The sequence below is a fragment of the Schistosoma mansoni genome, chromosome W, assembly GCF_000237925.1.
Source record: "Schistosoma mansoni strain Puerto Rico chromosome W, complete genome".
In the NCBI taxonomy this organism is placed as follows: Eukaryota; Metazoa; Platyhelminthes; class Trematoda; order Strigeidida; family Schistosomatidae; genus Schistosoma; species Schistosoma mansoni.
The window spans coordinates 44,938,843-44,966,014 of record NC_031502.1 but is presented as its reverse complement, the minus strand read 5'-3'; the positions used below and the strand labels follow the sequence as shown (position 1 = coordinate 44,966,014).

Here is a 27,172-nt window from a genome sequence, read left to right as displayed (position 1 = left end):
TAGACCATATTATTATAATTATCTATTCAAGATATATAGTTTGAGAATACATTCGAATTAAAGTAAAACACATGTTTTATGTAGTCCGGCCTTTTATTCATTTTACTTTACGTTGGAAGCGTAGAACTAAGAATTTTACGGTTAGAGTGATCTTCGTTAAAAATCACGTCCTGAAATCCTAATGGCGATTTTACGGGATTTTTTGAACATTTGTATTGGGCTATTCAGATACAAAAACATTTAGATGTGGCACATTTCAGCGAGTGTTACCTTTGAAATATCTAAAGCACGTCTCGTTTCCAGTTCCATTTATCAGTTACTTCATTATTTTTCAATTACCAGCTTCCACTACGTCTTGACTGGTTTAATGATGTGTTTTTAAAATAAAATGGTTTATATACTCTTATGTGCTCATACTTATCCCCAAAATTTTTGTTAGTTCGAATTGGAATCGTCAATATGGAAAGTAATGTTTACTATCAGCGACAACTCTGGAAGATTTTTGGATGCTTCTTATGCTTTGACAAACTACTGTCTTTCGAAAATTTTTGCATATGAACAAAATGCTTCAGTTTATGATACCGTGAAGTCGATTCGTGCTGATGTTCTTTCAGTTCTTCAGAACAGTAATGAAATTTTTGAGTCCACACATGAAGCCTGTTTGACAGGTCGACTCCCCACTCCACATGCATATTTCCAGTCGATGGTTGTATCCCTCGGAAGAGCCTATATCGAACACTATTGCAAAGTAAGTTCAATATACCTCCTGTAATACGCGTTGTTGCATATTTTTACCTGGTACCAAGGTTTTCACCAAATACTGTATTTTGATGTGTTGTGCTATCTAAATAAGGATAGAAACTAATTTAAATTTTATATGACAGTTATCACACCTTTGTCGTTTTTGTCATATAAAAGAGAAATCGTACGAGGTCAACTGACATATACAAAGTCTTATTTGAAGCTGTTGAGTAGCAAAAATACCTACCTCAACTCAGGTTATCGTGACTTAACAATAACATTCAAAATGTGTCCATTTCCAATTTCCACATCCATAACAATTAGTTGTTTGCTCCCAGAAACAGTATCTTAGTCGATTTTGAAGTATCGAAACGTGACACATTGAAGGTTGATAACTCTAATAATAGTCTCCGTGTCTCACGGTTATCGTACCAGGTTTTATTAATGTGTTCTCTCATCCCCTTAGTTTCCACTGTTAGCTCTTTTTGGTTTATGAGAAATGAATCGCTGGTTGAAATTACAGAATACGAAATCGGAATTGTATAGAAACTTAAACTTTATAAAACCCTCATCCACTGCATATTGTTCGAAGATATCTTGTGAATCCTATTTTTCTGCTATTCATATAAATTTAGTAACACACCCAACCGTCGCTGCTACTTTACCGTGGTGGTCGGGCTTGCCTATCATGTTGGGCCAACCGAGCTATACTGGCTGGAACAATGGTTCCTCAAGGTCCTACCATGTCAGACAGGTCGGTTGAAGAGCGGTGAGACTAAAAACAGCAAACCCCAAGTCCCAGGGCAAAATCGTGCTGCTGACTGTACAGAGGTGTGACGGCAGGAAGGTGTTTCCTTCAGATAATCAGCATAACAGCGATGCTGCCTTCCTACAAGGAAGGGTGGGGTTAGGAAAGGTCGACCCTAAAAATGCACACTTCGCCTTATCCCACGGATATCCGTCTCCAGCAGTAAGGTCCTAACAAGTACGAAGCTAACACGAAAATTACTCACAAAAAGACCGAGTGTGACCGACCTCAAGCAGTTGTCCCTTGAGCACTACAGTCACGCTCTCAGATCACCAAGACCACCACTAATCCAATTTCCTTTCCATGTACCTCTTGAAGAACCCTTCCACGGTATGGGCGACCGGAAAGTGATAACCGTCCTCATACATTTAATAGCACTCAAAATCACTGTATTCATAATCAATCTCCTTCAATTCCTATTATTCCTCCTACCTCGACTTTGAACTCTAAACTCCCTCCTCAAGTGTCACCATGGTCAACGATTCTAGTGCGCGAAACACTGTCCCAGATCTATTGAAACCTCGCTCCAAACTACACATTGGAGTCTTCAAAGTACACACCCTGTGTCAAATCGGCCAGCAAGCCTCCTTGGCTAAAACCCTAGAATCTCGTGCAATTGATGTATGCTGTGTCTCCGAAACACACATACAGGATCCTAGTGTGGTCATTCACGTGACCTCACCTCACCGAAACGGAAAGCCGACAAGATACACCCTCCTTGTATCTGGTGTCCCGATGGCTAGTTCTGGTGGACTGGCAGGTATATGCTTAGCATTTAATACGAGAGCAGAACAAACACTATGAGAGTGGATCCTCGTTAACAGTCGCCTATGTTCTGTTCGGCTAAACGGCTCCGTAAGAACTCGGAAGGATAGGGACACACGTCGTCGCCTTTTTGTCGTTTCTACCCTCGCTCCCACTGACTGCAGCCCGGATGAAGTGAAAGATGACTTCTACAGAAAACTCTCTCAACTTCTTTAAAAAGCTAAGCGCTCAGACATAGTACTCGTTGCAGGTGACTTTAATGCCCAAGTAGGTAGCTTAAACCAAACAGAAAGACATTTAGGTGGGTATTTTAGTATTCCGACTCAGCGAATAGATAATGGTGATCGTCTGCGATGATCGGATACTACTATAATCTATATTGTTCCTCACTCATATCTTCTGTTATTCTTGAACTGTAGTTCAAAATATATCAAGTGTGATCTAAACTTCCAAGCACTTCATTGTTTGTAGTGATTTCAAAATACTTTTAAGATGATAAAAAGAATGGGAAATGTCTCTCAAAGGTATGTTAATAAAGCTAGTTTTATGTCCATGCATTGAAGTTATTTCTGACTGTAATTCAGTAAAATGTTTATTCACACATCAACAAGGTTAACTTTACAGTCAGAATCAGCAGTTACCGTCCCCAAACATGTGTATCTTAATCTCTGGTGTCCTATAGTTGTTCTGTACATTTGTAGACTTTTGAGTTAATACCAAACATATCCAAATAAGGATGAACCTGCATATTTCTTGCGAGGGTTATTTTCGGCATGAAGTGTCTCAACAGTTAATGAAGTTTTATTGTCACGTTTTGAATTTCTGCCCTCGAAATATCAGTCAGTCAGCTACAAAGTAGGACCAGACACATATATGCATCGGTCCAAATTGCCATACCTCATTAGTACAACAAGATGAACACCAAATTCATAGTAGTTAATTTAATAATGGTAATATATAATAGATAGATTGTATATAAGGATATAGTACAGGAAGAGAGACAGATATGAAGCAATTTTAATCTCATAGTTTAAAGGAAGATAAAGAGTGTATGCACCTGCGTGATTGTGATAGATTCTGAGCCATGTCAGCTAGAGTTTCCAACCATTGGTTACGATAGTCGCGCGGACCGCAACCATGTAGTTTGCATCTACCAACATGGCTCAGACTAGAGGTTAGTGACTTCGAGCTCTGATGCCACGTTTTGGTTTGGTCGCCCCTAACTTTCTTCCAACCATCCTCAATACTAGTCATCATTGCGCGTCGTGGTAATCAGCGTTCAGGCATACTTAACACGTGGCCCAACCATCTCACTCGATGAAGATTCATGACATCACCAAATGTTTAAGGCGAATTTCAGAGTCGTAGATGTAGTAACATTATTGGTGTGGATAGATAAGATTAGACATAAAACATGTAATTGAAGAAGAAAATATGGTTTAGTATTTAAATTAAACTTATAAGATAATTTGGGGATTTAAGGTCGGAGAGAAATAAAAAGGTGAATGAACCTGGGGCTTCGCGAACGATGCTAAACGATGTCACTCAAAATCTGTAATTATTGGTTGCGGTGATCACCTAGTCTTGAACCAGTTAGTTTGGGCCTACCTACACGCATCACTCCAACAGTCACTAGCTTTATGGACTGATACTACGTCTTATTTAAGGAGTCACTAGTGTTCTTCCAACTTACTCATATACCAGCCTTTGCATAACTATGTATACAGTAGATAGTCATATTTATTTATTTGAATACATAAACATTGGTACAAGGTAGCACCAAATAGTTGTGCGCCACACAATAACAATGAGGTCAGTAGCAGTTATCATTGATTTGTGTTAAGGTTGTGACACTGCCCGGGTGCCCAAAACAAAGCAAGTGGTTCTCTTAGGAGACTACACCCGGAGCATTTGGCCTAAAGGTCTGATTCACAAGACAGTGGAGCAACGTTAGGAGATGCAGTCCCATGGTAGCCGGTGACCAACAATAGGTCCCCAACCTCGGCCGTACCAGGGCATTCGGGGGCTAGGATAGTCATACGTAATGCATGCCACGATCACCTTGATTGATGATACACTACATTACCAACTGATTTTGTCCATATTTACCTATTACCCTTCCTTGAATCTCAGCATTGCTAAGTCGATAGTTGCGATATGTTCGAATAATACTTTGAAGATATCTATCATCAAATAGTAGTAACCTGTAAATATGCCCTATTTTTAAGAGCCACGTACCAGTCATAAATTAGAATAGGACGAACTGTCATACAATATACTAGTACGCTAGTTGAAAGACGGATATCTCGCCTACGCCACCAGTGATACGAGTTAGCAAAAGCCAACCTCTTTCTGAATCTATGCTAAAATTCCATCAGATGTAAACCCACCAGGGTTGATTAGATAAGGGTAGTGACTGACATAATGAACTATTTCTCTCCATATCATTAGTTCGGGCGTTAAGGTAGACATTAACCCAGACTCAAGGTCAGGAAATACACTTATGGTTTTGAATCAGTAGGTGCATCTGTGATCTAGGACCTAATGGAGGCCTGATATTTGATCGACACATCCAGGTGCAAAATCCGCCCGCTTTTCTCGTGTTTGCTGTTCACGAACTCTAGTTAAGCGTTTCATTATTATTATTATTATTATTATCAAGGCCTGTACTTTAGACCCTATATTAGGTAGACGTACTCTCCTGTAGTAATCACAAGACGATTTTTGTCCTTTATTTTTCACTGGAGTGACCTGCTATTGCGACTAGTCAGATGAAATTGGATCGAATTTTAAGTCTAACTTATACCTCAGTCAATCTAACACCTGAAACTGAAATAACGTCCTTAAAGATCTCGAGTGTTAGTCAGTCGGAGCATGCTGCTCTCTGTTGCTTCAAATCGGCCTCAGTAATGGACTTTTCAACCTCACTGAGGGTGCATGTTGACATTTCATTCGTGTCGCCTGGTATTAGTAAACGATTATATAGTAGCTAGAGTGAAGCTGAACTGTCATTCACATTTGTCTGCCCACCGTTCTAATCTCAGGCTGTGAGTAGATTATCGTCCTGTCTTTTTCCAAAATAAACTAACTAACAGCCGAATTTTTAACTCCTACTTCCTTAATAAGTCTGAAAAGTGTTCTACTGTTGTCTGTCGCGACCTCTTTTTCCATCGCTTTTGCTTTCACTAGGAATGATCACTTCGTAGACGTTTTATTGTTCTATTTTTAAGTTTCTTTTGCTTCATATCATATTTTGAATCTAATAAAATGACTTTTCTAGCATCTATCAACTTGGCAAACGCTAACGAAACTGATTGATCCTCCTAGCTTTTTGGTTATGGTCACTGTTAAATATTACCACTCATTTTACAGCTGTCCGGATATGATTATAATCTACATCAAAGTGAAAATCACTTTGGAGATCGACTTACTGCACATCTAATTCATCTCCAAATATACTTATGGTTGTGTACTAGTCAGTGTTAAATTATTGTAAATTATCGCGACTTAGTAACCAAGTGCATATTAGTATGTAAGAACTTTTTGTCACATTGTGTTGGAATCAAGAGTATCAACTAGTTATAAGTGTAACGTAAAGCATAGAGTGATTCCTTTAAAATATTTTTGGAACTTATAATCAGTTCCTCCTAACATATTTATATTGTACATTTGGTGTACAGAATAATCTACTGCTATTCGACATTTTCCTGTCCCTGGAATCATAGTTTAAAGTGTCAGTTAGATCATCATATACAGTAATTACAACCATTTCACTTCCTAATGTATATCTGATACTCCACCAGTTGGAACATCCGTAAACCAACCCATTAATTCTCAGGTACAAGCTCAATATGACGAGGTAAACTACTTTCGTTTTATTTTCTGTTTACTAACTAGAGTGGAGATTCCAAGTAGTATAGAAGCCTTAATTCTTTACAGACACCACGTAAGAACTAATTTTTAGGTTATAAAATGACATCCTTATGTGTGAAATATTGACACAAAATACACATGATAAAATGTCACAAGCGATTGGAAGAAATTTATTCGTAAGTCACTCACCGTGCTATCAACTGAGACTTGATTGTCGGGCCTAGTATTTAAACCTTGCATTAATTTTAGTCTATTTACCGAATTTAATGTATGTCACCTTATCAGCGATCAAATTAATATCCGTCCTAACGCTTAAATATATGGTATTAATGGTTAAAATATTGTTCTTATCCTTGTCAGTGGCCTGCTTTTTCTGCAAACCTGGATCTTATTCGACTGCAGTATAAAGAGTTCTTTGAGGGAAAGTCGTGGGCTGTTGTCTGTGCTCGTGGCTACTTCTACTGGCTGCATCTTCATGCTCGCTGCATATTCGGTGCTAACTTTGAGTTGGCCAGTACATCTCTTCAGTCAGACACTCACGATATGTTCCCTCCACCACCCGTATCTCCTCTACATGCTGCAGTTATTGTTCGTATGCATGGTCAAACACTGGTGAAATTTATGCGTTTGTGTTGTGAACAGAAATTACAAAATCGTTCCTGTACAAAACAACAAGTTAAGGTTGGGATCGGAAAAGAAAATGAAGATCCGTCTGTTGGTCCCAAAAATTTAAAGAAGTTCGTTGAACCAAAGTCAGTACCTTCAGAGCTAAAAGTATCTACCGTTGCTTGGTCTTCTGTTTCATTGACAGGTATAAGCAGTTGTTTTTCTTAGCTTGTAAGCCTTTCTAATCACCTTTGTGGTATAATTTATTCCTAAAAGTGTTTATGGTAATTCATAACATCTTGTATTTTACCTTCAATGAAAAGTCACAGGTTGGTTATCGTTAGACACTTGCACCATTAGATTCCGGGTTAGTGGTCTAGAGGTTAAGTGTCTCGTGTGAGGCTGACGACCCTGGGTTCGGTCCTCCAGTTTGGTCGTAGATGTCCACTACTAAAGAGTCCCATACTAGGACGATACAGCTATCCAATATTTCCAGGTTTCCATTGGTTGTCTAACTTAGGTTATTTTGTGATCTCTAAAAAAATTACTTAGTCCTCAATCGGCGTCTGTTAGTATGCACAATGTTTACATTTAGCTTATCGGACCTACTTATAATTATTCGTTGTTATTCTGGTTCGTAGTTCTAAAGACGGTATTATTAATCTTAGGAACCTTTAATTACCAAGATGTCAAGTTCCCTTATTAGGCCTAGTGATTTTCTACCACTTAGTATTCTTGAACATCTCACAGTGCTCGATTTGTTCCCGAATCAATACACCGCTTGAACAGCACGGAAATATATTTCCAAGCAAAACATTGATGTAAGTAACATGTCAGTGGATGCATAAAATTTCCACAGAGTCTTCTCAGTTCACCCAGTAGCCCTGATCGATTTTATAAGGAGCGATTAACATATCTAATTATGCCTGTTACCCTTCGAGGAGCGTAGGTCGCCCACCAGGATTCTCCATCGAACTCTGTCCCGAGCAATCCTTCCCAGTTGTTATTCATTCTTTTGCCGCCTGCTTCCGATTCCCGACTCAATGTATCCCTTGGTCTTCATATTTTCCTCATTCCCTCAGGAATACAAGTTAATGCTTGCCTCGTGATGCAGTTTGATGATTTCCGTAATCTACTTCCTATCCACCTCCAACGTCTTTTCCTGATTTCCTCTCCAGATGGAAAGTGGTTTGCTCTCTCCCACAGTAGGCTACTGCCGATGGTATCCGGTCAAGGGACATTGAGTATCTTGCATAGACACTTGTTTATAAATACTTACACTTATTTTGAACATGGTTGTAGTAGTTCTCCTCATTTGAGTTGCGCACAATATAATTGTCTTGATGTTCGTATTGAATATTGTGACTTTGATATTGGTTGACAGTTGTTTTGAGTTCCATATTTTGTTGAAGTGTAGGAATGCTGTCTTTGCTTTGTCGATCCTTACCTTCACATTTGCATTAGATCCTCCTTGTTTATCAATGATGCTGTTGAGAAATGTGAAACGTTCCACCTCTTCCAGAATTTTTCCATGAAGTGTGATTAGGTTGGTGCTGTTTGTGGTGTATTTGAGGATTTTACTTTTTCCGTTGTGTGTGTTGAGGCATAGTGATGCAGAGGTTTCTGCTACACTGGTTGTGTTGACCTGCATTTGTTGGTCTGTATGGGATAAAATGGTCAAGTCATCTGTGAAGTCCGAGTCGTCTAGTTGTATTCAACCTTTTTTTTGTATTCTGTGCTTCCCCTCAGACGTGGTGGTCTTCATAACCCACTAAACCAGAAGAAAGAGAGAGTAAGCAGCCTTGAATGACTCTGATCCTCACTTAGAATGCGTCTGTCAGCTATCTTTCATGCACGAATGTACAGTGTGATCCATCGTATGAATTCCGAATGATGTTGACGATCTTCTCAGCTACTATTTCCATAGTGTGGAAGAAGGTTCCATAAGCTTCTCCTATGCACACTATCAAACGCTTTCTCCTAGTCAAGGAAGTTGGTGTTTAGTGAGGAGTTCCATTCAAATGATTGTTCAATGGCCGTCGGTGCTATCGCAATTTGGTTTGTACAGAACCTATCCTTACGAAATCTGGCCTGTTGACCTGGAAGCTGAGCGTCTACTGAATCTTTCATCCGGTCCAGCAACACTCTGTTGAAAACTTTTCCTGGTACCTATAATAGTGTGATGTCTCTGTAGTTCTCATATTTGCTCAGATCTCCTTGCTTTCTTAGCTTCATATCCTTGGTATGCTTGTTTTCAATCTGTCGGCACTTGTTCCTCCTCCCAAATCTTCTCGAATAGAAAGTGGGGCATGTTTGCAATTGCTTCTACGTCTGACTTCCGTGCTTCAGTTGGTATATCGTCAGGTCCTACTGCTTTCACACTCTTGATTTGTCTGATGGCCATTCTGATATGTTTGATCGTTGGTGGAGTGACATCTATAGGAAGGTCTGTGTGTGTTGCTTCGATGTCCTGTAGATTTAATGGAGCTGGCTTATTCAAGAGTTCCTCAAAGTGTTGTACCCACCTGTTTCTCTGTTCTTGAGTCTCAGTGATTTTCTTGCCTTCTATGTCGTTGACTGGTTGCTCTGACTTACTATATTTCCCTGTTAGTTTCTTCGTTGTATCATATAGTTGTTTGGTATATCCTTCTGTTGCTGCTTTTTCCGTTGTCATTGCTAGGTCTTCGGCGTATCTCTGCTTCTTAACTCTAATACTTCTCTTCACTTGACTGTTCGCTTCTATGTATTCAGCTTTTGTCTGAATATCTGTGCTATTGTTTGACTGTTGTTAATTGCTGTCTTCTTGTTCTTCCTTTCTTAAATCTTGCCTAGAGATCCATTCTTTATGGTGATGGTTCTTGTGGCTTAGAACCTCCTGACATGGTGAAGTTAGTACTTTTTTGGTCTCTTTCCAGTTGTCCTTCATAGTAATTTCTTCTTCTTTGAGTTGATCTTGCAAGGCTTGGGACCTGTTGTTGAGAACTGTCTTGAATTGGTTGAGTTTGTCAGTATATCGAAGGAAGGGTGTATTGAACTTTTGTAATGCTGTTTCCTCATTGTCGATTGCTTTTTTAGCTTCACTTTCATCTTGACAACCACTAGGTGTTTGTCGGGTAATATTGTGCCGCCTATAAGCATTCTGTTGAATGCACATAAACTTGCGAATCTGTTACCATTCTCGTTCCTTCCCCTCATTCAATCCATGTCGTCCCATGATATCTTCATACTCGGTGTTGTCTATTCCGACTTTGGAGTTTAGATCTCCCATAAGGATGGTCAGGTCTTTTTCTGAGCACTTTAATATAATCGATCACTATCTTTAACATATTTGTTGCTATGATAGGTGGGTTCATTACACTGGATAACATTCATTGTGATCGCCATCCTTTTTGTTCTGAAAAGCTCTGTGATTATCTTAGATCCAGGAGATCCCCATATTATAAGCGCCTTTTGTACTTTTTTGGTTAACATTATAGCAATTCTCTGAATGTGCGAAGCATTCTCTTCTTCGTGACCCGATTACAATAGCATCTCTCTTCACTCTTGTCTTTTCTGATCAGCTTAGGTCTAATGTGTTTCACTGATTCTGCGCACCGCCACGTTGTATATTCTCATTTCCGCACCTATTCGACTGGTCCTCCCAGTCACTTTCGTTGTCTGAACATTCAGTGTGCCTGTAATAATTGTCGCTCTGTTTGCTAAGATGGATATTGGCCTTGTGACTTCCGAAGGACTTCGGCTTTCACCATGATGCGTCACTATTCTTCTATATGTAGGTCGCTCAACTCCCAGGACAGAGTATTAACTGTCCAAATTGTTTTTTTCTGGTTAGCGTACTTTTTAGCAAGTTTGTTTTCTACGGGATGGGTCTGGTGAATCCATGCCAAACCGTCCTACTTTACCTGAGTTTAGGACTGACAGTAATCCTAGATGAGCTACAGGTGGAGTTGGTAATAAAAATACTCCAACATAATCTTATTTGTGACTTGCTCGTCTCAATTCTCTTCCCTGCTAACGCAAGGTGTATTAACTATACTTGTTATTTAGGCATTATTGATTATTCTCACCTCATTGATTATAAAATATACTTTTCATCTTTTAAATAACATGACTGACACTTCTAACGCCTCGGAACTAATTACTGAATAAGTGCTGCTTCCAACGCAGATGGAAACTTCGATTGATTGGTTGGGAAATCAATCTAAATGTCTTGTTTGACATAATATATCTTTGACCAAGAAGTTAACAGTATAATAAAACAGGACAAATTCAGACTGGACTGAAGTTATTTATTTTCGAAATCTTTTGTGTTTTTTTTATAACTGGCAATCTATCGTAATCGTTCAACATGATGCTCTTAAGAAATTTAAAATGTTACTTATTCTCTTAAACTATTATCATCAGAAAATGTTTACAACTCATCTGGTGACCATGATTGATTAACATTTTCCTCACTGTCATATATTCATCGCATTTTAATTAAGAACCATAATATTGTTGATTATTTCTAGATAATGAATTACTTAATCTATGGTTGGGAACGCGACTACTTTTATACGGTTGCCATCAAACTGCTGAGTTATATACCCTTCTAGGTACTGTAAGAGAAGCACGTGTATATCAAAATGAGTTATTATGCGTCGGCCAACGGTTTCACTTATGCAGCTAGTAAGTTTATGTATAAAAGTCAATACCCTCACTTACTATTTAGATTTTACAGATTAATTAAATACAGTTGATATTTTCGGGAATTACACACACAGAGTTCATCTGTACCAACATTTTATGTTTACCTTTATTTTAGTACACAAATTGCTCTCAACTTAATGGCACATCTAGATATGTTTGCTCAACGTCAGTGGGCTTTTGAATTGCGTCTTCGACAGCTAAATCATATTGCAACATGTCAAGTGTCTCTTGAGGAACTAGTCACTAAAAGATCTAAACAAAATTCAGAAGTGAATTCGAATTCAAAAACTACCACGGAAGTTGATGAATCTGCTTTTATTCATTCTAAAACATTTCCCAATCAATTTCTATACAATGGTAACAATCAATTGGTGAGAGACATGACGGTAGTAAATTCTTTGTCAAACGATTCATTTTCCGATGGTTCTAATCCTCTTTTGTCTGGCTACAATAGACCATTCAGTTCAATTTTTTCTAGTAGTCCAACACGACGTACACATTTTAGTAACAAAAGTGAAGCAGTTGATGCCTATCCAAGTGCTATCCAAATCGCTTCAGCGATTGCCGGACAACGACTTACCTCAGAATGGAATAAGTGGTACAATAAAGGATTCTATATACCTCACACTGTTGATTTTACCTTTGAATCTGTAAGCAAGTCCTTTCTGAGTGTTGGTGGCTTACCCCTAGGAACCTGTGTTTGCTTAATCCTTAATGGGGTTTCCTGGCCTTGGTTGTTTAACTTGACTCGGGTAGTTCGAAATGAACTGTTACCATCCCCTCATTTTTTACCTGCTTTGTACGCTGTTCCATCGGCGCATGTTAAAGGAGCTGTAAAATCTCGTAATCATGTAAGTCAACTTTCGATACTGTTTTCCTAATTTATTTATTTAACTAAAGATTTCTTTTTGAGTATAATGATAAACCCAGTCAATTGTTCACTTCCGTTTATAGATTACAATTACTTGGTGTACTAACTTCATTTAGATCCTCACAAACCAAAGGATATTATAACAGTTTTGGAAGCATTCTTAACTTTATACCCCAAAGTAAAGAAATGGTAGAAGTCGGGATCTGTTATAACTTGTGGCCGAGTGGATAATAGTATGATAATAGTTCATAAGTCGAAATAAAGCTCATAATGTAGTGGACAAGAACACGGGCGGGGACAATCTAATGTATTTAAGCACATATTACAGACTATCTCACTAAATTCTGATAACCATACAGTAAACAGTTAATTTGCAAAATAACAATCAATTGTCTCCATCTTAACTGTTCCTTCTGCTAATATCAGTCCGTCTTCTCTCATTTCATTGTTCATGCATTTTCATACCTATTGCGCTTCATTCCTGTTCGTTCCTTATCGATCTTCTGCCAAAATACATTCTACGTTTGACCATCACCATATACTACTTATGTGGATATAAGTAGCCCACACCACAATAATAAGGGGGACATGAATATAAATAGTTTAGTTATTTAGCGATTATACGATAAAAAATATATGCATAGTACTGGTTGATAAATCGACCCCAAAATCACCATTCACTATTCTCATTGGGACATAATAAGATCACTGGTTAACTACGTTACACTTACGGCAGAGATTTCTCTCTAGCGTACGTATACAACGGTCATCCATATTAATACTTCGAATTTGTGTAACTGACAGATTTCCCGCATCTCTAATTTACACAAATAGTGGATGAAATGAGAAGATACAAGTATAAAATCAAATAATTTTTAGGGTGCCTATGCTGTGATAATACATCTGAAAATGACTCGACTACTGTTTTCAGGAAAAAAAATTAATACAATGAATACATATTTCTATGATGAGTCGAATCCAGTTTTATTACTTTCCGACATGAATCATTGTTAGTCCAACTACTTGTTAATGGTTCAAAGCCCTCACTCTAACGATTTTTTGTTGATTATATTACCCGTCTAAGCGAACTCTACCTACCAATGACCATTCCTTTGTTTATTTTACGATTGGGTAGCATGTACACGATGACTTGTAAGGTTGTTGATAGTACTCCAACATAGAATGAGATCCCTATAATGTAACTGGATTTGAGGTTATAATTGTGGGTTAAATGTTCTAAATGACTTAATATTTGAATGGGTAACATCACATCTGTATCATTGCTGTTTATTTTGTCCCTCTAAATAAGGTTTATTAAATAAAAACAAACATTATTTTTTCTGTCATATCCATGTTAAAATGCAACAGTTTTTTTGTGGCTCCTAGTCGAACATATTCTTAATATTAGTCAACTATAAACCCCCTAAATTCATGTTTTTTCTATCGTTTTGTGGTTTTCCAATCCCTCACTGATTCTGCAGGGAGAGCCTAATAAAAATAAAGATCTCATAGAAGCTTTTTCGTCGCTCAGTATCACTCCTACGGAAAAGTCGTCAGAGACATGGAATAATAAGATTGAAAAATCGTCATCACCTCAAATCCAGTCAAAGGAAGATTTTCACACCGGCAAACAGTTACCACCTCCCGTACCTAAACCAAATGCTCCCCGTCGTCCAGCAGAAAACCGAAACAAAACTAGTTCAAATATTTCACCACACAACAGAAGTCGCTATCAATCATCCCGTGAGTTATGCCATTTATTTTTCAAACTCTTTAGTCCTATTTATATTATCTAAACAAAATACCATGTGGAGCGTTGGATTCCTAAATCTGTCTTCCTACTATTCACCGCTAATGGTTTGAAATCTCGTTTATCTATCAATATAACCTAACCAAGTAAGTATTGGAGTGTAAAACCCATTTTAAAAGTACTCTGCTTCAAGTTGCTACACTGTGCAACAAAACAAGTAAATTTGAAAAGATGAAAACCGCCGAAATAAATGAATATTCCAAGTATTTATTAGATATCTTAAGTATATTTGAATGAAGAGTAATAACATGTTCGATAAGTAGTCGAAGACAATTAGTAAGTACATTCGGACCCTACTACTTATTAGCTTTGATCACCACTATTTCATCTTGAGAACACCAAAAGTTTACAATTATACATACATCCTAAGCCATCAATCTATGACTAACTGGACTAATGCTATCTCTTTTGACCACCCTTCGTTTTCTTATAAATCATTCACAGTCTAGCCACAAATATACGCTGTTGAACGGTGCCTTATTATGCGTAACACAACCTTGCCACCACAGTTATTTTGAACTGATAGTCTTTTTAATTCACTTCAGTCCCTTACCCATAATTCTGTCCTTAACATCTCTTACTTGATGTTTAGTTCTTTAAAAATATCCCATATAACCTTATTTTAAATCAAATTGCTGCAATCTGTATTTCATTAATAAATTACCTTCCTAAGTCACTGCTTTCAACATTTTCAAAGTTTATTATCGGAACTAGTGAGTCACGTTTTGACCTTGTCAATCATTCACCTATAAACTTGGTTGTTTTTATATGAAGGTATGTGTGTATCGCTTACTTTATATATCACGTGTCTGTAGCTTATTTTTGTCTGGTTATCAAATGGAGTTGGCGCAGTTGCCTTCTCCTGTTTGCCCCGCTTCGCTTCTCTGATTGTTTGTCTGAATCAACGAGTCTATGAAACATATGTATCCAAGATTCATTCTGTATTTGGCTTATTTTATTCCGGCATTCACTGACGCAAATCAGGTCGATAATCGTGTACGAGGGTAGCCAGAATGCATGTCTCATGGACATCATCATACGTTCAAATAAGAATCAGATCAACGGTCCATATAATATATATATATATATATACTACTCAAAAGCGTGGTGATTGATTGCGGATTAATGATCTTCTTTTATGTCATTTATTTCTCTCCATAGGTCACCAACAGGTTGATAAAATCACTAAAATTAATGAAGCACCTATAGAATCTACAATACAGACTAGACGCTGTGATAATCCTTCAACGAATAATGATATTGTTTTAGATAGTCATGAAGCAGACAATGAAATATTAATACCATTGCTTGGTTATGCCTTTCGAAAACCAGCTAATTCTCAACCTCTGGAAATATATTGCGACCATTTGTCTAAAAATAAAGTGAGTTGACATTATTTAAAACACTTAATTTCTTTTAAAGCTAGTCTGTATTTTTAATTATCTCTACTTCGATTTGTTTAAGTAGCACGTCAGTAATGCTTAAGCGTTCTCAACTTTTATTCACTTTGGAACTTAAATGGATGTTTTGTTCTGTTTTTTGCTTTTTTTCAACTGAAACTACTCATTTTGTTCTAAATTCGATACCGAAGGTCGTGTGTTCAATTTCCAGATGTGACATCGAGGATGCTCACTGCTGTGGTGTCCCAAACTCGAACGAACTGGTCGTCCAACGCTTCCAGGTTTTTGTCTATGGTCTAGCTAAGATCAGTTCGTAATTTGAACCCACAACAATTCTGCAATCTAAACAAATATTTGTATTGTGATGTATTTTTATAGTCTTTCAATATGATCCATTATTTACCAATATATAACAGTAAAATAGAAATAAACCACGTCAAAATAATGTTATTTGTTTATTAGTCAGTTTTTAAGACATTTTTGAATCACTGATTGACTTTTCTCACCATGATTTACATATTTTTGTATTAGCACTTAGAAAGCATTGTTTATATTTCATTCTTGTTGTCATTTTAGTACACGTAATTTCAATTACTACCCGAGTTGAGCTTTTGTCTTTGGTTTTTATAATAGTATTCTGGGTGGAAAAAAATCACGTTTTTACCTTTTAGATAAAATCCCCACCATTTTCTATCTTGTTGGATAGACCAAGTCTGAATAATTTTCAGTTTTAATGAACATTGAAATCATTTAATTCTAACACTCGGACTGATTGTATTCTAATGAATTAGTTATTTCTTAGTAGTTGGAAAAATCACTTCAACTCCTTTGCTATTCATCATGTTACTTTCATCTTCGTTTACTGATGTCTGTCAATCGGACTAGCATAAATTGTGTCAAGCTTTACGCTGAGTATGACTGACATACCTACCTCCACTTTATTGATATTGCTCAAAATTTCTGATCAGTTGATTGTTTATAATTGCCACTTTTCCCTCCCCATGTTTCTTCCGAAATTGTTATTTTCTGTATTTTCTCAATGTACGTACAGATTTAAACAGTGTGAAGTTTTAATTTAGTTGAACTAGTGCACCTAGTGAACCGTAGTATTCTGCTTTTTCTCTTTGATAAACCATTATCGCTGCTACAATCAAATAAACATTTCTGAAAATTCGCATAATATGTACACTTATGTTTAGGTTTGATTTTTTAGTGACAACTAACTTCTTAGCGGAACATGATGTATGTTTTAATTGTTGGTCTGATTGGATATAGAGATAATTTGTAATGGCTTCATGAAAATTGTTACCTATTACTATCTAGGAGACACTGTGATTCATCTTTGTTATAATGATAATGAGGAGAGGGGAACGACGACAAAAAAGATTAGACTATCTGGGACACAAATTTAAACCTTATACTTAGTAGTTATCTACTTGGTATCTTATGTGCTTTCCTGGCTATCTGCTGAATGAGCGTTAGACAACTGGATTTTAGACCATTAGGCCTTAGGTATTACTTTTGGCTGTTTTATCACTGTCATCGTATCATTGGTGTTGTGTAGATAATTCTGGTGAAATAGTCAGCAATTGGACTAGATCATATAACAGCTCTCTTGTAATTACAGTTCTATCACACAGGCACCAATATAATTTAAACATCTGTTTTTTTATTCCGTGGTCGTATTTCAATTACAATTAACCGATCCGTAAACTTAGCTTTTTTGGATTTTTATTACTCAGTGAATATGTATTTCGAATTTTCATTATATTTGTAGTAATGGTTTAGACTAAATCTTATTTAATTTTTTGAACATCGTGAGCTGTTAAGAAAATTAGTTTTTAATTATTTGTACTTTGTATTTGTTATATCGTGTATTTACCACCAAACTTTTCATTCGACACATACAGAAGGTTTTGAGGAGAAAAGAAAACAAAAATACAGGCTCGGGCAAAGGTTATACCGTAGCTCTAGACCCAGTGGAATCTTGTTCTTCCTTAATTGATGCTCCTTTGCGTCCACGTAGCGTCAGGTTAGCCTCCAAATGGGCTGCTAATCAAATCAAAACTAAATTGGTCAATACATTATATGAAGAAGATCCTCTGTTATCGGAGAATACAGATCAAATGAGTCAGATTTCTAATAATATGGCTACACGTTTGTATGGCGCTTATCAGCAACTATCTAGCTTTCCAGTCCCAAATCTTTTACGTCCTATATGCCAGTGGCTGGGTATTTATTGGTTAGGAAAAGGTGATCAACTACAAGCGGGAAGATTTTTATCTCAAGCTATCGGTATTGGACCCACAACCTTGTACTTATCTATCTTAAGTTCTCGGATAATGTAAGCTTTTTTTACACGAACTTTACAAATTTATTTATTTACACACATAAATATTGATACAATGGGGCACCAAATATATATGCGCCACACAAAACAATGAGAATGAGAAGGGAAAGGGGTAAGGTGCATATAAGAAAAAAAGAAGGAACAACAAGAACCACAGAGTGTATGTTAGTGTAATAATAAGAGTAATAATGGAGGAAACAGAAATATACAACCAGAAGATCTCTTTCATTTAAGGAAGTTATGACCACTCTTTATGAAGAAAGTAAAAAGGTTACAGCACGATCGCCGCTGGCTTCTCTTCTGAGCCATATCTGATAACGTCTCTCTAGGTTGCACCATCTCTCAAACCCCAACCAGGGAGTCGTGAAGGACCAACAGAAGCCAGTCCTTTGCAGCTTTCTTTCATACCATGACACCATGTCATACACTGACCACCTCTCCGCTTTTTCCAACTAGTCGCAGCGTCGGCAAATAATGCACGACGTGGAATTCTCTGGGACGACATTCGTAGAACATGTCCAAGCCACCGAAGTCGGTGTTTCAAGATGGTGACACTAATTGGATTATCGTCTCTGCGCCCGAACAGAAATAAAGTCAGTAGATATCGTCATTTCATAAGTAAATGAAATGACGATATCTACTGACTTTACCACTTGACCCCATGAAAATATTTATGTTATAGGAATAACCATATTGTTCTTTGATACAATTCGCACTTTTTTAAAACCAAGATTGTCCTAGATTTTGCATCATAGTTCATCAAATGCCAACTTATTATGGGTTCGTATTCTTAGCTCTGGTTTATATTTGGTCTATCCACGAGTAATATGAAATTGGTTTGTGCACTTCTTAGAAGTCCATTCACTGCCTCAATTTCTTCTGAATTATTTTCGGAAGATTGCTTTTGTTTAATATATACCCTAAATATGTTTTCGTATATTATTTGTTTCAACTAATTAGATTATGTTATAGTCAGTTAATCATTTTTATCTTTTTATACCAGTCATTTAAAGTCATCTGATTCTCAAGATTCTGTTTCTGATCGCAAAAAACATTGTAACTGGTTCCCTATTTTGAATCGAGTTACGACTGTTTGTGCTCCTAATAATTTTCTAATGAAAAATGTAAATCAGACGCCCACTTGTGGAAAGCTTATTCATTGTGACGATAATAGTTCACTCACGGTTCGGGTTATTCAACTTTGTCTTGTTGATGAACTCAGCTGCAAGTTTTCTAATTTAATTGATAAAAGTGATGATATTTACCATCACACTATTTCTCCATATGGACTCGGCGCTCGTTCCGGAGGTTATTTACTAGTATCACGTTACACAGGTGTCTCTGGTCAATCTCTAACTACATTTGAAGTGGAGACACGTGTTATGCATGGATTCACTCATTCTGTAAGTTTATAAATAGTAAGATTTAAATTGTACACTGTAGTTCCTTTTTATACTACATGTGTGACTAGCGCGACAGCTATTATTAAAATTACTAGTACCTCAATGGGAATAGCATAATATTTTAACTTGTTAACTTAGTTCAAGTGAAATCGGAATCGTCCAACGATAATAACTAGTATACCAATTTTTTGTCTTCAGTGACTGAAGACTCGACTACATCAGTATGTAGAAATCATTTTTGTAACGGAGTAGTGTTTAAAACAATAACGATTAGTAACATTTTTAATAATCCAAATAGAATTTCTAGAGAATAAATGTAACAGCTAATTTCATTGGTTTGAGGACTGTTATTCAAATATTATTTTGTAAATCTAAAAGTTTGACTGGTTTCTTAAACACCATATCATCCTACTAAACATTCACCCCCATTACTGCCCAAGGCACTATGTAATACTGGGAATCCACAGGTTTACCCATGAGATTTTTAAGGATGGCGAAATTGACTGAGGTCTTAGGTAGAACCTGGGAACTGGACGTAATTCCATCTGACTGGTCTCAATCACTGATTGTGCCAGTCTATAAGAAAGGACAAAAGTCCTCCTGTGACAATCACAGAGGGATCAGTTTGACCAATATAGTGTCTAAAATATTAGCTTCAATAATACTTCGACGTCTAACCAAAGCTCGTGGAGAGCAGACTAGAGAAAACCAGGCTGGTTTCCGACCTGGACGTGGTTGTATAGACCAGATATTCACTCTACGTCAGGTCCTAGAACATAAACACACATTCAGACATCCCACAATCGTAGTATTTCTCTACCTTAAGGCGGCATTTGACTCCGTTGGTCGTAAGGTTCTGTGGCAGTGTTTGTTTTTGAAAGGAGTACCAAAGAAGTACAGTAACCTCATAAAGGCTCTCTACTCGAATACAACTGGTCGAGTTAGAGCCTATGGCGAACTGTCATTAGAATTGATTACCTCAAGTGGTGTTCGTCATGGCTGTCCACTCTCCCCATTCTTGTTTAACTTTGTCGTTGACATGCTTTTAGAGATAACACTTTTATCACCTCAATCTCAAGGAGTTGAACTTTTACCAGGAGGCTCACTTGTTGACTTAGAATACGCCGATGACATAGTTTTATTTGGTGAAGACGCTGACAAAATGCAGAGTCCTCTGACCACTATAAGCAACTATGCAGTCATGTTCGGGATGCGATTCTCCCCCCTCGAAGTGCAAAATGTTACTTCAGGATTGGGTTGCATCGGCACCTGAACTAATGACAGGTAATGAAGTAGTTGACTGCTTCACTTATCTTGTGAGTCTCATCAGCCCTTGTGGTCTAGTGTGTGGCGAAATCTCAGCACGGATACAGAAGGCTCGTCTAGCTTTCGCCAACTTGCTTCATTTATGGCGTAGGCGAGATATCCGTCTAGCAACCAAAGGACGGGTTTACTGTGCATCAGTTCGTTCCGTCCTACTTTATGGCAGTGAAACATGGCCGGTAAGAGTAAAGGATATTCGTAGGCTACTGGTTTTCGATCATAGGTGTCTTCGAAGCATTACTCGTGTATCCTGGGACCACGGAGTAAGTAATGCAGTCGTTAGGAAACGGGTACTAGGTAAGGATGGCAAGTGGATTAATGAAGTAGTGAAACTTCATCAGTTGAGATGGCTGGGACACGTGTTACGAATGCCCAACCACCGACTACCCCGACGTGCAATGTTTTATGGAGTAACAATATGTTGGAAGAAAGCTAGGGGCGGCCAGACCAAAACGTGGCACAAATCCAAGAAGTCACTGACAATTGGACTGAGTCATGTTGGTAGGTGTAGACTACCTGGTTGGGATCCGCGAGATGATAACAACCGATGGTTAGATACCTTGAATGACATGGCTCAAAATCGAGTGTAATGGTGAAGGTGCATCCACTCTTTGTGTTCTGCCAAATTCTAATCTTCTGAATTCTTCATGTCTCTATCTTTTTTCTCTCCAAATTTATTTCATTGGATTATACTCCTAGAATAACTTCAAACCCTAATCTTTGACATAATGCTTATATTCTTACTATTTCTACCACTATGGGATTTGAATCGACAACTGCATTTCTGTGCTAATGTGGTATGGCAAATCGAACTTATGTACTTACATACTAAGTTCTACGTTGTGACTGACTGACTGACTGATATCGCTGTTATAGTTTTACAGTCCATTTTAGAATTCGCACTAACTCTGTTGGTTGTAGGCATCATCATTTTTTATCTGTGTATCCGGTGTTACCGTATGAATACGTGGATCAATAAGTACCGATTTTTATTAACTCGCTGTAGATAAACTCTGTTTGCTAGCACAAAAGTTACTTTGTTTTTCACGGTATTCTTCAGTAACTAATGTCATCATCCTAACTTGGTGGAATATTATATGAAAATAATTCTATGAATGTAATTTTATTTTATACAGCATTATTCCTAAAGATGGACAATCGTATTCATAGTCATTTAGCATAAACGTACATATAATAAAACAAGTGGATACTCCATTGTTTAAAAGTGGTTGAAAGTGTTTATATGTATCAAGGTTAAATCATGTGGAGTAATAAGAAATAAATAGGTAAAAATATATTTAAATGGAAGATAATTGTTCACTTAAAGAACATTTTAAAAAGTGAATATGAAAACACTAAGATATATTCGTGACCTTTCTTCAAGTGAAACATTAATTTTTTAAATAATAGTATCTTCTCTGCAATTTAGATAACAATTATCTTAAGTCTATCTATTCTTGTGTATCTTTTCCATAGGGTTTCAAATATTTGGATAGTTTTGATGAAATTCAGACTGAGAGCCTTGATTCGATGGCTATTGAAGATCGTGCTCATTACTGGCGTACACGGTATAACTTGAATGAACGACTGGAAGTATGACACATTTTTCATGGCGTTTACTGTGTGTGCTTAAACTGACTTTCCCTTATTTTATGTGCAAATACAAAAGCTTTTTTAAAGGATATACATTTAGCTTTCTTATTAACATTTTCTTCGTTGAAGAAAACTGATTATCTCTGTTCCATTCTTTGTCTTTTTAGTTTTGATCTCATCAATATATATATAAAACTGAAATTATTCGTGTCTATTAAGTTTAATAATGCAATATTGTAGCTCACTTACCAAATACTGATTCTTGCGCTCAACTCTGAGTCGCATTGCTTGTATGAAGGTTAGTGATACTATCCGCCCCCCCCCCACACACACACTGATATACATGAAACCGGGGTTCTCAGTTTCCTCTTAATAATTAAGAGTTTATGGCTTTTGCCACTCAGTCACCTCTTCACCTTATTGTGTTTAAAGTTTACTACATTGTTTGCAGTTTGGCTTATTTTGAATGTGCTTTTCTTATAAACTAACACATTGGCAATATGTTTCCTGTACAAAAGGCAATATAGTGCTATCCAACTAGTTTTTAGTTTTCCTATTGCAATAATAGAAAAACAATTTGCTGAATGCGCAAACGAAATAGTCCTCAATATTACAAATAATGTTACTACAAACATAGGTGATTAATCATTGGTTGTTTTGTGACCTTTAATTTCATTTGCTATTATTCATTTATTAACTTACTGGTTAATTATAGTTATGCTATTTAAATCGAATATTTCGTATGTCAAAAATAAAGTTACTATCTTAATATACTTCCAATTACCAGCTCTACTGACCATTGGTTCTGATTTCGATTCGATTCGAGTAGCGGCATATAAAAGTTTAACCATCTCTATCGTAATTCTGTAATTTAACTGAACTGTTATCATAAATGCAAGCACTTTTCATATCCATTTATAATCGTAATTCATTTGATGTATATATGCACATTTTAATTTGTCCACTTTATTTGATGATATTGGTCAAAATAACAGAACATCGAGGGACAGTATACTACCAAAACTCTACAAATTCAATACAATAAATGATTTCAACCTTGCTGAAATAGCTGACATGTTTACTTTCAAAATATCATTTCTTCCATCAATTATATTTTACCATGACATAGTTACCTAGGTTAATCTTTTCAACCTATGTTCCAAGGATTGTTAGCTTAACGCATCGTAGAACACAATTTCTGTCTTTTTAATACTTCAAACTTTTTGTGTTTTACTTTCACTTATGTACTTCGGTATCTATAATTGAAAAGTAGTGCCTAAATAGATCGATAGATTGCTAAAACCAAAAGATTTAAGTGGTTGATTCACTTTCCAAGCGTTCTGTTTTCGAATAATGTTTTTAATATGCTTTATCATTTGTCTTTACGTGTATTACTTGTGTGGTGATATATGATTTAATTCACCCACCTAATTCTTAGTTTTCAAAGTCCGACAAATTAGTTTCTTCATAAACAAATCTCATTTTTATCCCAGCATTCATTTTGAGTCCTTTGAAACAATTTGTAGAATTTACTTATTGAAATGCGTCGTGAATGGTTTACTAGAGATGATCTAGATTGGTTATTCAGTCAAGAGGAACATTGTCGTAACAATGAACTCAAAAATGATTATAACCCTGCTTCTGTAGTCATTATTCCGGATCGGGTGAGTTTAACACTATCTTTTCTAGTAAACTCAACTATATATTGATTTTTTAGAATGTTGTTTGCGTAGTTAAATAAAATAGCATTGATATTTGCTTAGTGTTCTGTTTGGGGTTTACTTATCTGACGTACACAAGCTAAGATGCACGTAACATTTTTAACTTGGTACTTCTATTTGCTTTACGTTTTGGGAATTAAATTAGCTTTTCGGTTGATATGAATCGATAGCTGCTCGCAAGTCTTTTTTGATTGGAAATTATGTTATATTTGGATGTGCACATTTTCTAAACTACTCTCTAGTCCTCATCTGTTTGTTTCAGTCTTCATAAATGTGAAAAAGGTCTTCGACGAGATGCATTTATCTTGAGTAAAAAACTAAACAGTTTTCAAGCAGCCGGTGAGAGTAATCTTGTTGAATAACTTCTGTGACTGCACTTAATTCACCTTTCTGAAGTTCGCAGGACGAACGGGACTGGAAATAAGGAAATTCGTGTAACTTTAATCCCAATAACCTGTAGCAAGCCCATTCAACTATTGTATTATTTGTGTGCTCTCGGTAACTCAGACATTTAATCCACTTTGTAAAATTATGTGTGAGTCTGATTGAGCGTATGTCTGCACATCATTCTTTAATCTATTCTCTCATTAGTAAGCAAAGACAATCAATAATTTATCCATAGTCCTTCAACATTCATAAATGTATATGGATTTTTAACACTCATTGACACACACACACACTTGTTTTCCCTAAGTGCTTGCGGATTTTACCAAACTTCAACAATAAACTATCTCTATAACTGGTTTTCAGGCTTTTGAATAATCTCGAGTAAACCCGTCATTCTACTAGATTTAGCCTGCATTAAATATTCAGTTATCGGGATATTATTTATTTATTGGAGTCAAATACAGAGTAATTAATCCTCTACGAACCAACTAAGATGTACGATGTGTATCTTTTATTGCTATTCTTACAATAACAAGACTAGGAGGATTATCCATTGTACAATCGAACCTCTGGAAAGTGGATCTTATTTGTACATCAAGTTTGCTAGATAGGCGTCAGTTATTATTTGCACTTGAACCTAATATATTTGTTTCCGAAAACTAACGTACATCCATGACTCATATCAAAGGTCTGGTTAAATGTTTAACATCCAACTGAACACAGTGTCAGATCATCAAAAGTCAGCTGGCATTACATTTTCAAAAGGCAAAAAAACATTAAGTTGTATGGTTAAAGTGTTATTAATTATCCAGTTTTTTGAAACTGAGATTTAGAATATACCCACACAAAGACCAAAAATGAAAGAGCTTTTGACGATGAGGATGATTTTTATGCTGATTGGTGATTTGTTAACAAACAGTATTTTCTAGCTACTCTCACAATAAAGATCAGTCACGCACCATTTAACCGTAAATAATAGTAGTTATTTTCATGCTGCTTAAGTAAGCTTACTGTCAATAATGACAAGAGTTGTGGCAAGGTATAGTGTAGTTAATTCTTACATCATAACGTAGAAAAACATATTGTCTTTAAGTAGTATTCGCTCAGAGGAGGGGCATTTGTATTTTTATCCAGTCTGTAATAAGAATATACCAATAAATTTCAATTACGACCTAACTTGTGAAAGTTATTACACTAAGTGTTCTTAGTATCACCACTTATCAATCAATACAATGTGTATCCTATCATAAATGTTGATTAAAATCTATCAAGTACCTAATACTTCATGAACTGTTGTTCGAAATCACGTAGTAGGGAGAGACTTCAGTTCATAACAGTTCAAGATTGAATCGCACAAGCCCCTTTGACCAGCTTGGGTTACGGCTGTTGCTTTTTAGTTTTGAGACTATACTTTGCTAGTTTATTACAAATAACTCACAAAACATTTGTTTTTTGTTGACAAGATGTTACCATTTTCACTTTTTTTATATCTTGTCTTATCACACTCTAGCGACTAATTTATTTACCTTGGGAATGGATACTATGGGATCGTAATCCAGGTTCGTGTATCCCAACAATGACTCGTAGCTTCAGCTTACCTTTAGTTGTAGCTCACTTGGCAACTCAGTTTATGCCTTGTCAAAATATTCAGACTAACACTTCTCCCAATGCTGAGCATATGAAATTATGTTCTTTCAATCCTGAGCGTGCATTTTATATCCTTAACCCAGAATCCAACCTACCCTCTACTCAACAAACCTTTGAACCGATATTCCGCAACCTATCCAGTTGGACAGGTGTCACTGGAAAGATTCCAACTGTAGAGGAGGTGAACAATGGTTTCACAAATCATGATCTTCTAATGTACGTTTGAAATTACCTTTTATAGTGTTTTTTCATGAAAAGGGTGTATATGTTGATCATTTTCGTTAAACAGGTAAAACTTTTGTTTTCGTAGGTTCATCAACACTTACAAATTCACTCATATATTCTGCTTATCGTTTTTTTATTATTAGTCAATAGTCTGTTTTGTCATCTTTTATCAATATATTTCTCAACAGCTGTCTAATTACTTAACCACACACTTTTTACTTACAGATTTTTGGGTCATGGGAACGGTTCACAGTTTCTACTGCACACTTTCAATCAAGGTCTCAGTGCACGCTCCGTTGCCTTGATTCTTGGCTGTAGTTCCGGTAAGCCTCGCAGCGTTGGAAGACATGAACCTTATACTTCACTGTTTAATCATCTTATTGCTGGATGGTATGTGAATCATATTTTGTATCATACGTGTAATTATTTAGTTTAGTTTGCAATTTTATTCTATGGAAACTTTCAACTACCATAGAATGAATGAATAGTATTCAAGTGTAGCATACCATTTTACTGTTTTGGTGGGTAGAACAGAAGATCACTTTTCTCTAGCTCAATATATTCAGCCTAATGAGTTTGTTTTATTTCTTCTAAAAAGTTTTCTTGCTATAACTGTATAACCATCTTCTTTTAATAATATCTTATCATCTTTATAACAGGTAAATCTACGTTTTTTGTTTCTTTTATAGTCCTTTTGTTTGCGGATTGTTATGGGATGTTACTGATCGGGACGTTGATAGATTTACTTTAAAATTCCTGACTAATTGGCTGGGAAAAGGTGGTTCTGATGACGAACATGATGCGAAACCACGTGAAACTTTAGGACAGTCCATTTTTAACGCAACATCTGCTTGTAAACTGAAGCATCTTGTTGGAAAATCAGTCATTGTTTATGGGATCCCCTCTGAACCTAAAAGAAAGTCACTTCTGAAATTCCCATCCTCACTTGTTAAAAAATGA

The 27,172-nt window shown here is 36.5% G+C and overlaps 1 protein-coding gene across 1 annotated transcript; it reads left to right on the top strand.

The window, feature by feature from the left end:
• Positions 1 to 469: 469 nt before the first annotated feature.
• Smp_167810 (family C50 non-peptidase homologue (C50 family)) lies at positions 470 to 27,172 on the top strand (the record flags this gene model as incomplete). The annotated part of the gene is made up of 13 exons (XM_018789852.1): positions 470 to 748; positions 6,548 to 6,998; positions 11,305 to 11,461; positions 11,598 to 12,333; positions 13,835 to 14,096; positions 15,325 to 15,545; positions 17,474 to 17,907; positions 18,917 to 19,316; positions 22,116 to 22,232; positions 23,759 to 23,896; positions 25,851 to 26,203; positions 26,438 to 26,602; positions 26,902 to 27,172. The coding sequence occupies 13 exons, from the start codon at positions 470 to 472 to the stop codon at positions 27,170 to 27,172; spliced, it is 3,984 nt and encodes a 1,327-aa protein (XP_018655254.1).